This window comes from Chionomys nivalis, chromosome 2 (assembly GCF_950005125.1).
Source record: "Chionomys nivalis chromosome 2, mChiNiv1.1, whole genome shotgun sequence".
NCBI classification, from domain to species: Eukaryota; Metazoa; Chordata; class Mammalia; order Rodentia; family Cricetidae; genus Chionomys; species Chionomys nivalis.
This window is the reverse complement of record NC_080087.1, coordinates 114,265,634-114,278,643: the sequence shown is the minus strand read 5'-3', so window position 1 is coordinate 114,278,643 and position 13,010 is coordinate 114,265,634. Positions and strand designations below refer to the sequence as shown.

At 43.8% G+C, this 13,010-nt stretch overlaps 1 protein-coding gene across 1 annotated transcript in view; it reads left to right on the top strand.

The window, feature by feature from the left end:
* Nucleotides 1-13,010, top strand: part of Rhbdd1 (rhomboid domain containing 1) — a 124,882-nt gene that overhangs the window by 62,360 nt on the left and 49,512 nt on the right. Inside the window, exon 6 of the mRNA XM_057763267.1 lies at nucleotides 6,847-6,990. Within this exon, the coding sequence (XP_057619250.1) occupies nucleotides 6,847-6,990 (144 nt within the window). The remainder of the gene's footprint in view (nucleotides 1-6,846; nucleotides 6,991-13,010) is intronic.

The window sequence follows — 13,010 nt, the reverse complement described above, 5'->3', positions numbered from 1 at the left end:
CTCTACCACACTTGTGCACAGACTTCCTGGTCCTGTCCTTCCTAGTCCTGACATCTTGCCTGACAGCTGGAAAATTGAACTTAGGAAGGCTGAGTAATTTGGTCACATTTACAAAATAGCTAAGGGCAAGTCTGGGACAAGGATGTGAGTTGGTGGTTCATTGATTGGCTCTGCTTTTAGGTTGTATGGGAGTGTGGGAGTCACACACTCTGACCACTGAACTTTGGGAAACAAAGTAACCCTATTTGTGCTGTCTAGCTTTCTCTCTGCCTCCCGCCCTTTGTCTCTTCCCCCTCCCTCCCACCCAGTACCCCTCTCCTTGCCACATTTACTGATATTTCCTGTTGGCAGAAGGAAAATCTCTCTTCTGCTCCTTTTATCCTTCTTCGGTGAGAGGCGGTGATACAGCTGACACACAGACTGGAAAATTCAAGGCAGAAATCCAAACTTTTTTTTAACCTTCCTTTTTGATGCCCTGTAAGATTAACATATTAATAGCCCTTCCTCTGGAGTGATTGGATTTCTTCAAAGACAGCACTACAGAGGGCCCAGGTGGCCAGGCTAATGGTTATCTATGCAACTTTGATATGATTGTGCGTATCTCTTACAAGTAGTGATTTATTCTTAACACGCACTTTCAGCTGGGAAACTCCTTAGAGGTCAAAGAAGCTAAGGAATGTTTTAAAAACTGTTACCAATTTCTCTAATCTGTGCTGTTTTTCTTTGCGGTGAAATCCTGGAATGTGTATAAGGACCAGGTGGGGCAGTTAGCAAAGTAATGATAGCCAGAGAGCTTTTCGTTAAACTACAGAGCCGAAGTATATAACTTAAGAAGTAGTTATCACAAGACATAATTTAAACTTATTTATCCTAAGTATTGGTTGTGAGATTCCTCTGCCCTTGTTTATCATGAAGACTTTAAAACATTTGATTGGGCCGTTGGAAGAATAACTGTTGAAAAGTTTAGTTTCTCATGGACCCCTTATCATAATAGATGTGATGGCATTTTCGGTCTTGCTAGTGATTTATGGTTGATTATACAGAACCTTTAAACCGCACCAGTCCTTTTGACCAAAGACACCGAAGTTTTCCTCATTCTTTGTCTCCACAGTTTGTCTGACGAGTGTCAAGTTAAGATTTTATAATGTCTGTATGATGAGAGCTGTTGAATTTATTTCATCCAAACATTGCTGGGTTGTTTCTTAAACAAAGAAATAACGTGTAGAAAAATGTCTTTCTGTCAAGTGGTGGTGGTATATGCCTTTATTCCCAGCACTCAGGAGGCAGAGGCAGGCGGATCTCTGTGAATTTGAGGCTAGCCTGGTCTACAAGAGCTAGTTCCAGGACAGCCAGGACCATTGCACAGAGAAACCCTATCAAAAAAAAGAAAGAAAAAGAAAATGTTTTTCTGTAGCAAGAAAATGTTACCTAACATCATTGCAGTTAACACCCAAGCAAGCTAAGACTGTGAAGACACGTGTGCTGTCTGCACAGGCCAGTGCTGCAGAGTGTGGGGTCATTTGGATTTTGAATTAGATGAGCGCTGTGGGGTGGGCTAGGGAGGTTGCTGCTTCGCCCTTCTCAAGCACAGACTCTTCTGTAGGGCTTTAAAGGTGACAATGACACGTGTGGGAAAATAACCGCACATGGTTTTTGCCTTGCAATGAAATAATTAGCATTCTCGGAAAGTTGGGCAGTGTCAGGTAGGGATTGTTGAAGCATTCTGCTGTGTTCAGTGACTTACCCACAAATACTCTGTTAGTGTTGTGAGGGGGATACTCCTTCCGTTTAGGCTCTGTGAAGTGAGTTTGTTGACCCCTGCTGTCCTGCAGTGCTTGGTGTCTGGCGAAGAGTATGAAAAATCAAGATCCATAATTCTATTCCATTCTCCCTTACCCTTCAGGAAGTGTGCTCAGAGTGTCCCTAACACATCAGGGGACCTGAGCTTTTCTGATGGTTCCACTGAGTAAAGAAGAATTTGAAAAGAACATCCACCTTTAAAATTGTTTTTTGTTCCCACGGTGGTCATAAACCAATGTGAGAATTTGGAATTTTTCATTTTTCTTCCCTTGTTTTGAAAATCATTACTGTTACCATTCTGACATGGACGTGTAAGAGAGAATGTAGAAATGGGCCTAGTGGAAGTATTCAGTCAATACTCTGTGGCTTTTACTGCATTGTTACCAAAGCCTTCATCATTCCCCACCAAAGTCTAAGATGTTTCCCTTAATGCTTCCTTCCGTATTTATTTTTTATTATTGTGTAAGGAAATTCAACAAAATAGAACCAAGCCAGTAGAGTATTACAACAGTCAGTTAAAAGAGTGAAGTATGTAGTGATATTTGTTTGTGTTTTAACAAATAGAGCTTTCCTGAAGATAAAAGTACAAAGCTAAGCCACTAGAGGCCAGACAGTGGTGGCAAACACTTTCAATCACAGGGCTTGGGGGACAGACTGATATCTGCTAGTTCAAGGCCATCCTGGGCTGCACAAGATTGAATCTGCCTAAAAGAGAAACACAACTTTACACAAAGGCGATCCTAGCACTTGGGATCACTCCTCTTTAATCCCAGCACTGGGGAAGTGGAGACAGGAGAGATATGACTGGGTGAAGAGAGGAATATAAGTCAGGAGGAGACGGAAACTCAATGCAGTCTGAGGAGCAGCAGTGCAGTCTAGGCAGTCAGGCTGAGGATGCAGGCTGAGGATGCAGGCTGAGGAGGCAGGCTGAGGGCAGGATCGCCCTTTCAGTATGAACATAGGTAGAGGTGGGAACTCTAGTGCCTGGCTGCTCTGCTTCTCTGATCTCTCAGCTTTCACCTCCTGATAGCTGACTCTGAGTTTTTACTATTAAGACCAACTAGAATTGATGCTATAAAAGTATCTACATAGACATTCTTTAAAGAAGACTTATAAATGACTTATCAATTTATAAAGAGATGCTCAATACCATTGATCATTAAACCACTAAACAGTGAAAGGGATGGGGACAGTAGTGCATTCCTGCACTTAAGAGACAGAAGCATGAGTTTCACAAGTTCAAGGCCAACCTGGGCTAGTCAGTTCAGGGCCAACCTGAATAATATGATAAGATCCAGTCGCAAAAACAAGATGGTGGTAACCTTGTACCCACTTATATTAGTCAGGGTTCCACTACAGAGATGAACAGAACCTGTTGAATGAATAGCTCTCTCTCTCTCTCTCTCTCTCTCTCTCTCCACACACACACACACACACACACACACACACACACACACACACATGAAATTTACTAGAATGATATATAGGCTGTGATCTAGCTAGTCCAACAGTGGCTGCCTGTGAATGGACAGCCCAAGAATCCAATAGTTGTTCAGTCCTTGAGGCCAGATGTCTCCGCTGGTCTTCAGTAGATGCCAGAATCCCGAAGAAGTAGACTCTAATGCCAAGAAAGGAATGGGCTTATTATCAAGAGCAAGAAAGCAAAAGGAAAGCTTTGTTTTTCCATGCCCTTGTATGCCTGCCAGCAGAAGGTATGGCCCAGATTAAAGGTTTGTCTTCCCACAAAGGTCCAGATTAGAAGTCAGGTTTTTTTTTTTTTTGCTTCAGATGATTTAATTAAGAAAAGATCCTTCCGTCAGGTGATGGTGGTGCACACCTTTAATCCCAGCACTCGGGAGGCAGAGGCAGGTGGATCTCTGTGAGCTCGACGGGTCTACAGAGCTAGTTCCAGGACAGGCTCCAAAGCCACAGAGAAACCTGTCTCGAAAAACCAAAAACCAAAAAAAAAAAAAAAGAAAAAGAAAAGAAAAGATCCTTCCTCGGGAGGTGTGCCCAGTGATTTGGTAATTTCAGCTGTTCTCAAGTTGACACCCAAGAATGGCCATCACACCGCTATAGTAGCTATAGCTAAATTTAAAAAGCTATATAGTAGCAAGGATTGGTGCGGGTGTGCTGGAGCCAGAGCCCTCATGCACTGCTTGTAGGTCTGTGATGTGGTGCATCCTCTTTGGAAAACATTCTGGTGGTTCCTGAAAGATCTAAACAAACCTGTGGTCAGCCAGCAGTTACCCTCTCAGATACACACAAATGTGGGTTCACGAACGCATTGGCCCTCAGCATTATTCAGAGTGTTTGAAAGGTAGATCTAGGGCTGGGGTAGCAGCTACCTGGGTAATCTGCTTGCTACACAACCCTAAGAACCTGAGTTTGGATCCCCAGCATTCACGTCAAAGCCAGGCATGATGACATCCACACGTGCCCTTAATGCTTGGGGGTGGAATCAGGCGGATCCCAAGGGATCGTTGGTCATTCAGTCAAGATCAAGAAAATAAAGACGGGGAGTGCTTGAGGAAGACACCCAAAGCCAACCTCTGACCTCCACATGGGCCCATTATGTGCATGCGCGCCCACATACACAAAGGCAGAAGGCAGTGCCCCTCAGCTGCTGTGCAGGTAAATTATAGTTCTGCTATCCACAAAGATATTATCTGGCCATTAGAAAGAGTGAGATTCTGACACACGTCACAGTAGTCAGGAGCCTTAAGAGCATGCTGTGTAGTATTCCATACACAGAACAGCATGCACTGTCTGCCTCTGTGTGTATGATTTGTGTAGAACTGACACTTCTACAGAGATAGAAAGTAGATTGGTGATTACTCAGAACCAGGAAGGATGTGAAACTGAGGGGTGTTATCTGAAGGGTACACATTTCTATGGGGGAATTAAGAAAATACTCACAATCATTCCTGGTGATGCTGGTCCAACTGTATGCATGTCCTGAAAAACTGACTTGGTAAATTTTACAATAATAGTTGGTCAATATTTTTTTTTCAGTTCTTATAACCAGTTCTTATGGGTAATTCATAAAAATTAGAGTTTATGTAGCCCATGTTTCTGGAGTCTGTGATGTCAAACATATGTTAGGGTCTCGTCAGAACTTCTTGCTGCATCATAAATGGTGGCGGAAACCTCATGGAAAGAGAACAAGTGAGATCAGGACTCACTTCCTCCTCTCAAATAGCCACCAATGGCTTCCTGGGAGCTGTCTCCTAGTGACGCTGTCTTACCTGAATTACTTTGTGAAGGTACCACTTCCATGTACTAGTGACAGATATCGATGTGAACGCACGGTAGTTACTGGGTTATCAACTGAAGCTGGCAGAGTTTATTGCAATTTTATTTTTTGATGAAAATAAAAATTCGAAATTGCCAAACATTTTTACTAGTTATGAAAATTTCCCTTTCAGTCTTGGATTGTAGTGTGGAGCAGTGGGCTGCATCCCGCCACCCGGCTAGCTTTACACCCGAAATAATTACATGGAGACTATATTCTTTTAAACACTGCCTGGCCCATTAGTTTCAGCCTCTTATTGGCTAGCTCTTACATATTGATCTAACCCATTTCTAATATTCTGTGTAGCACCACGAGCTGGCTTACCAGGAAAGATCTTAACCTGCGTCTGTCTGGAGTGAGAGAATCATGGCGAGTCACTGACTTGGCTTCTTTCTCCCAGCATTCTGTTCTGTTTACTCCACCCACCTAAGGGTTGGCCTGTCAAATGGGCCTAGGCAGTTTCTTTATTAATTAACCAATGTAAGCAACAGATTAGAAAGAAATCACTCCCACATCATTGGATATGGAGGGCAAGAAGATGAGGGGAAGGAGGGAAGGGTCAACTAAACCCACGCACATAGGAAAATGTGTAAGGAATGTATAAGGAAGCCTATGTACGGTAATTAAAAACTGAATCAAAGTTTTGTCTAAGAAATCATACATATTCAAGACCTTTAGTAATAAAAAGTTCAAAAATAAATTTTAAAATAGATTGAGTTCCAGTGATCTAATTTCTGAGTGCGAAATTTCACTCAACCAAGCTCTGCCTTTTTCTGCAGTTACTAAAGTTAGTACTCAAGCATGCACTGGGTAGGACGAAAGAGATGCATTGATACTGGCGCTTCCAGAGAGTCATTGACAACCTAGTGCATTAATTAAGACTTGAAAGATCCCCTTCAAAGAATATGATAATGACAGGATGGGGGAAACGTGGAGCAGAAGATAACTTCTCTCCTTGTGCCAGACTGTTATCTATAGAGTTCCCTTCAAACTAATCCTGTAGCCATTGACAGTTAAAGAAACACAGGGACGAGATCCAAACTGACAAAAATTTGATAGAATTAGTTTACAAAAGCAAACTTTGTTCCACTGCTGTCTTTTATTAATTGGTGTCTATGTAGTGTGTAAAGTATTATTTATTATTTAGTGAGCATGTCTCCTGTTGAGTACCGTTTTTGAAAGTGCTATTATTTGGAAGTTCAGTGTCTGATGAAGTTATAGTCAGAGAAGTTGGCTTATCCGCCTCAATGTAGTTATGAGTTTTTGAAATAGAATGCTCAGCATGGGCACTCTGTGGTTTATGTGTGAAACACTGGTTGTCTCTGATTGTGTGGAGCCGCAAGGCAGTCAGACTTTCTCAGCGACTCTCCTCCATTCTCCCTACTCAAGTCAGAACTTCACAGGAAATAATCCGGGGCAGCAGGACAGTCATCAGCTCCAAGCCCATGCCAGTCTCTTCTCTGCACTTCCAGCTGCCTTTAAGTCAGTGTTTCTTTTCCTCTTTAGCGTGTCACATCTCATTCATGCCCAGGTTTGGGTTGTACACTGTGGCCGCAGCAGTGATAGGATCATTGTTGCCTACTCTTGTGGAAGTCTTCTTTGTATGTCCTCTTTCCTCAGTGGCAAGATTATTATTACACTCAAAATAATGACATGAATCATGTGCTTGTCTTTGCATACAAAAAGCCCGAATTCTGAAGCAAAAGCCAAACCCATTCCTAGGGTTTGTAACCTTTTGATTGTGCCCACAGGCCCCTCTGGATATCAGAATCACTACCCAGATGGCAGAGCAGGGTCCTATGAAGAAACTCACAGGAACTATGATGCCTACACGGCAGGACTGAGTGAGGAGGAGCAGCTGGAAAGAGCTTTGCGAGCCAGCCTCTGGGACCGAGGTAAGAGCCCTGCACCCTTCAGTTATTTTAAAACCTGCCTCGTGGCCAGGTGGTCTGAGAAGGGACTATTTGGAGCAAATTAAGTCTTGAGCAGTTTATAAAAAGGGCATCTAGGTGAAAACTCTATGCAGATTGTGATCTCAAAGAGGATGTGATGCTGCTGTCCCACAGCCTCAGATCCCAAGGTGCCAGACTGGAAGCATTGTTAAGTGTTCTTTTTTATAGGTCTGCTGTGCTCTGTGCTTTAACATTAAAGTCAAGAAACTTGAACCACACATCTTAAGTACACGAGAAAGGTTAGCTTTGGAATGGAAGTGGTGCTCCGTCCCCATACACCAAAGTCTTGGCCGTGAACCTCCCCACGGATTATCCTTAAAACCAAATAGACTCAGACTGGAGTCCTACTCAGTCTGTCTCTCCCAGGGGCGGAGCCTGGGATTTTGTAGTTTTAACACATTTTCCAGAGGATTCCTTTACAGGCTGATAGTAAAGAATCAATATACCTATCTTGCTATCTTTGCTTTGGGTTTGGCTTACAAAGTTGGGTATAGTTATCTTCATTATTGCCCTATTGTAAGTTACTAGGAAGCAGCCATTTATACAGCATCAATACAGGCTTTATTATACTTCACATGGGGTACGGTGCAGGTACAGAATGAACATAGAGGTAGAAGATGGGTCCCGCTCTGGAGAACGTCACTGCCTCTGGTTGTGTATGTACTTAGTTGACAGCACCTCCTACGTGAGTAATTATAACATCAAGAATCTACCCAGAAAAGCTTCCCAATGCCTTACAAAGTGTATTTGTGCTACATACTGCACTGCACAAGTAACCGCAATTCCAAGTCCCCAGGAGAGAGTGGCTCAGTGGGTGCTAGGGGTGAGAAGATTGGGGAGTGTCCTTAAATCTTCACAGAGGCAGAGCCGGCAGGGTGTCAGGAATTTGTAGAATGTGCAGAGATGTCAAAGACGTTCTTGACAGATGCCTTGAGTGTTGTCACAAACAGAGAACTAATGGGTATGTTTGCGGCAGCATTCGCTTTTGAAATGAGCGCTGAGAAACTGGGCTGGGTCTGAAGTCCTGTAGTCGATCAGCCTCTGTGGAATGGTGCTGCATGGTCAGTCTCAGTCGTCAACCACAGTAGGTTTTAAATCTCCATGGCTTGTCGATGAAGGTGTTCCCAGGAAAGTTTAAACACCCCATGGACTGGGCTCCTGGGCTGAATAAACAAAGGGCAGGTTAGACACCAGAATCCACGTATTTCTGTCTCCTGACCTTGGACACGGTGCGACCAGCCACCTCACTGCCCTGCTAGGCTTTCCCTGCCTGGGGCTGTGTACGTTGGGATAAGCGTGTCAGGAGTTTGGTCACAGCACCGAGAACTGCCACTGACACCGGTGCTGGTTCTGGTGGGATTGCAGGTGAGGCGCTGACGTGAGCTGTGTTTGGTGAATCTGACAGCGACCTTCCGCAAACAAGAGCTGAGCGATGACCAGATGCTGCTCATTGATGAGAACATGCCAAGTGCAGCCCTTGAATTTAAGGAGGGCAGTCTTAGCAACAGCATTGTGCATAGAGATAGTGTGGAGTGGTGGACTGGAGAAATAAGGTCCCAGATTGCGAGAGGAGCAGGAGGCTGGAGAAACGAGAAAAACCAGTACTTCTGGGGTGAACGGTATCAGAGCTATGATGTTATTGGTACTCTATCATTGTATGGCAGGTCACTCTGAAACTGGGGGCTGGCGATAGTAGACATTCTTGCTTTAAGAATGTATGGGTCAGCAGGGCCAGAATGCCTTGCTATTGGCTGGCAAGCTGCAACGGTCAGTTTGGAGCATTCCACAATGGCCTCATGAACCTACCTGCTAGTTCTCATCCAGCAGATTTGTCCCGGCTCATTGCATGGTTTCCAAAGGCAGTGTGCTAGAACAAGCAAGATGGCTGACACGCTGGCAGTCACATGGCCTTTTGTTACCAAAGCACAGCACAAGGGTAGGTCTACTCAGCAGAAAGGGGACATGGACACTATCTCTCAGACTAAAGAGAACCCAGCCGTCTAGAGATCACTGATCTAGTGTCACAATCTCGGGAAGCATGACTTGGTGGCGCAATCCTGAAACCTGGAAAAGGGCCCCAGGACCAGTGTTGCAATGAATCCTCATGGATTCCCCTATATATGTGGCTAGTCATGATGCGTTGCGGACAGGCAAGGCAGGGCAGGGTTCATATGCACAGAGAGAATAGCTAATCTCTATCACCTTCCACACTGACTTCAGATGAATCCCAGGAGCCACAGAATGAGTGCATGATAGAATAGGTCAGTAGTTATGTTTCTGAGGAGACAACACTGGATTGTTGGCATCTCTTTTCAGAAAATGTGCCTGCCAGTAGCAAGCCTTTAAAAATGATAAGAGGTCAGAGGAGAACTCGGACAGACTAAGTCAAATATGAACATAGGATCTAGACATTTCCCATATCAAATGAGGTCAGAGAAGGGATCGGTCCCAAGTGGATAGGCACCCTTTTGTGAAGTTTCGCGTCTTAGATTTGTCAGACTCCCCTGCCCCCCTCAGTTTTAACCGATGTCAGTAGCAAAGGTGCTTAGTTTCCCACCACTGTCAGAGTGCCTAAGGGAGAAATGCCTTAACTGGAACTCTTGATTTTAGACACGTTAGTCCAGGTTGGCTGGATCCATTGTTTGGAGGCTGAGGTGATGCAGAAACATCATGGTGGGAGCTCCTTTCAGGCCACTTGTCCCTTAGCTGCTGGGAAGTTGGGAGCAGCAGACAAGAAGAGGCCCAGAAACAATGGGACGAACCATCAGAAACAGGCTCCTAGTAACCCGTTTCACCTAATAAGTCTCCACCTCCCAGTAGCTCATTCAGTTCTGAACTCATCCACTGAGGACAGTGACTTCACCGCCTGAGCCTTTGGGGAGGATGGCTGACATCAGATCCAAGCCATAGCAGGTGTTTCTCAGGAAGAGAGAGTGGCTTCCTCCAGCAGTTGCCTTCTGTGTCCTTCAGAGACAAGTGTGTAGGGGCTGTATATCAGGAAGCATCCTCCCTCTGATGGGCCTGGTCATTTCCGAGTGTTTTGGGAGGCTTGAATATAACTACAGAGAAAAGGTCCTGCATTTTGTGGATCAGAAGAGGAAGTTAGAGTCAGCCTTAGAGAATATTGCATTTGTAACCTTGATTAATTATGAAGCTAATATAAATATAACTGGTATTTAACAGAAAATAAACAAAAATATTTAAGTATTTAATAATGGACAGAAAATCAGATACATGTGACCATCAGAGGTTCCATACATTTAATCCTGTATTTTCAAAAGAGTTTATTAATTTTGTTTGTATGGGCCTTTTGCCTGCATGTATGTCTGTGCGCCACATGCTTGCAGTGCCCTGTAAGGACAGAAGAAGGTGTCAGATTCCCTGGAAATAGCATTATAGTAGAGGATTGATGGTCACCATGTGGGTGCTGGAATCAAACCAGCGTCCTCTGCAAGAGTAGCCAGTGCTCATCACCGCTGAGCCATGCCCCTCTTTTGAGACAGGGTCTCACGTAGCCCAGGCTGGCCTGGAACTCCTGATCCCTCTCTATCAAAGGCATGCACTACTATGCCTGAACAGGCTTAATCCAGTTGTCTAAAAAACAGTTGTGAAAACAACCGTGGAAAGGGGCACTATGCTGAATGGACAGCAAGAGAAATAGCTTAAAATTTTCTTCTATACCTCTTTTAAACATTTTTTTCAAAGTTTCGTAATGGCATTTTATTATTTTGTTGTTTTTATTGAGGTATATATTTTCTCCACCCCCTCCATTCCTCCTCCCCCAACCCTTTTGCCCTTTCCCATGGTTCCCATGCTCCCAATTTACTCAGGAGATCTTGTCTTTTTCTACTTCTCATGTAGATTAGATCCATGTATGTCGCTCTTAGGGTCCTCTTTGTTGTCTAGGTTCTCTAGGATTGTGAATTGTAGGCTGATTTTTCTTTGCCTTATGTCTAAAAGCCACTTATGAGTAAGTACATATTATATTTGTCTTTCTGTGTCTGGGTTACCTCACTCAATATGATGTTTTCTAGATCCATCCATTTGCCTGCACATTTCAAGATACCATTATTTTTTCTGCTGTGTAGTACTCCATTGTGTAAATGTACCACATCTTTACCCATTCTTCAGTCGCAGTGCATTTAGTTGTTTCCCAGGTTCTGGCTATGACAAGTAATTCTGCTATGAACATAGTTGACCACATGTCCTTGTGGTATGATTGAACATCCTTAGAGTTTATACTCAAAAGTGGTCCTGCTGGGTCTTGAGGTAGATTGTTTCCTAATTTTCTGAGAAATTGCCGTACTGATATCCAAAGGGGCTGTACCAGTTTGCACTCCCGCCAGCAATGGAGGAGTGTTCCCTTTACCCCACACCTTCTCCAGCATAATTTATCATAAATGTTTTTGATCTTGGCTACTCTTACAGATGTAAGATAGACTCTCAGAGTTGTTTGGATTTGCATTTCTCTGATGGCTAAGGATGTTGTCTTTCAGCTGTTTTAAATTCATCTGTTGAGAGTTCCCTGTTTAGGTCTCTGCCCCATTTATTTATTTTTTTATTTTTATTATTTTGATTTTTTAATGATTCGTTGTCTCATTTGTAAAACATTTCAGGGAATGTAAAATAATTTTATTTTTCAACATTTGTTGTTGCTTTTCCTGCCAGGCACTATTAAGATTGGCCTGGTGACTTTGGGATTATTTTGATGCCAAAATAATACAGTCATATGCTGTAGGTAGATATGACCTACACATTGAGTACACGTGCTTCTGTGGCGTGCCTCCCATATGAGACTGATGCTGGCTCTCTCCCTGCTCCGTTGCTGTCATCAGCTCCCACTGTTCCTCCACACAGCCAGAAGTTCTCCCTCCTTTCCCCATTCACTTGCAAATTTATTGTCTAAATTTAAAGTTTTTCCTTTTTTCCATTCTCAGAAAATCACAATAGCAACTGGTATTTGACATTGGTCCTTCAAAGAGTCCATCTAGATCTGAGACGCCCGCCTCATGCGAGTGTAGACTTTGTGGTTGAGTGTATTTGGGCCAGAGAGAAGGGAGATGGGAGGATAGTCTTGGCTGAGGTCTGTAAAAGTGGTTTACACACCTAGTGTTACTTACTTCCCAGTGTGATGGTGTCTCCCAAGAGCAGACGACATCCTGCTACTTACACTCAGCACTGCTACTACGTCCAAGAAACTGAGCAATTCCCCAGCATCAAACATGTCATCCAACCCAAAATGTACACATTTTCCTTTAAAAGAAAGTTTTTAGGGCTAATTTTTTTTATTCACGTGTGTGTGTGTTTGTGGAGAGGGAGAGAGAGAGAGAGAGAGAGAGAGAGAGAGAGGGAGGGAGGGAGAGAGAGAGAGAGAGAGAGAGAGAGAGAGAGAGAGAGAGAGAGATTGAGAGAGAGAGAGAGAGAGGTCAGAAGTCACCTTGTGGCAGTGGGCTCCATCCTCCCACTCTGGGTTTGGTGATTAAATGCAGGTTATCTGGTTTGAGTGATAGGCACTTTATACTCTGAGCCATTTTACCAGCCCTGCACCAATTTTTGAAGTATCTAATGTTGTATTTGATTGTTTCCTTTTTGTATAAAAAGTGCACCCTATTTTTCCTGTTTTTTTTTTTGTTTTTTTTTTTCTCCAGAGAGTGTATTAGGGTTTCTCTTGCTGTGATAAAGCATCATAAACAGAAGCATCTTGGGAAGAAATGGGTTTCATTCAACTTCCAGTCAGAGTCCTTCGTCAAAGGACATCAGGGCAGGAGCCTGGAGGTGGGATCTAAAGCAGAGGTCATGGAGGCATGCTGCTGTCTGCCTTGCTCCTTGTGGCTTGCTCAGCCTGCTTTGTTATAGGGCCCAGGACAACCAGCCGAGAAAGGGCACCAGACACAGTGAGCTCGGCCTTCCCCCATCGATCAAGAAAATTCCTCACAGGCATTTCCATGGGCCAGTTGGGTGGG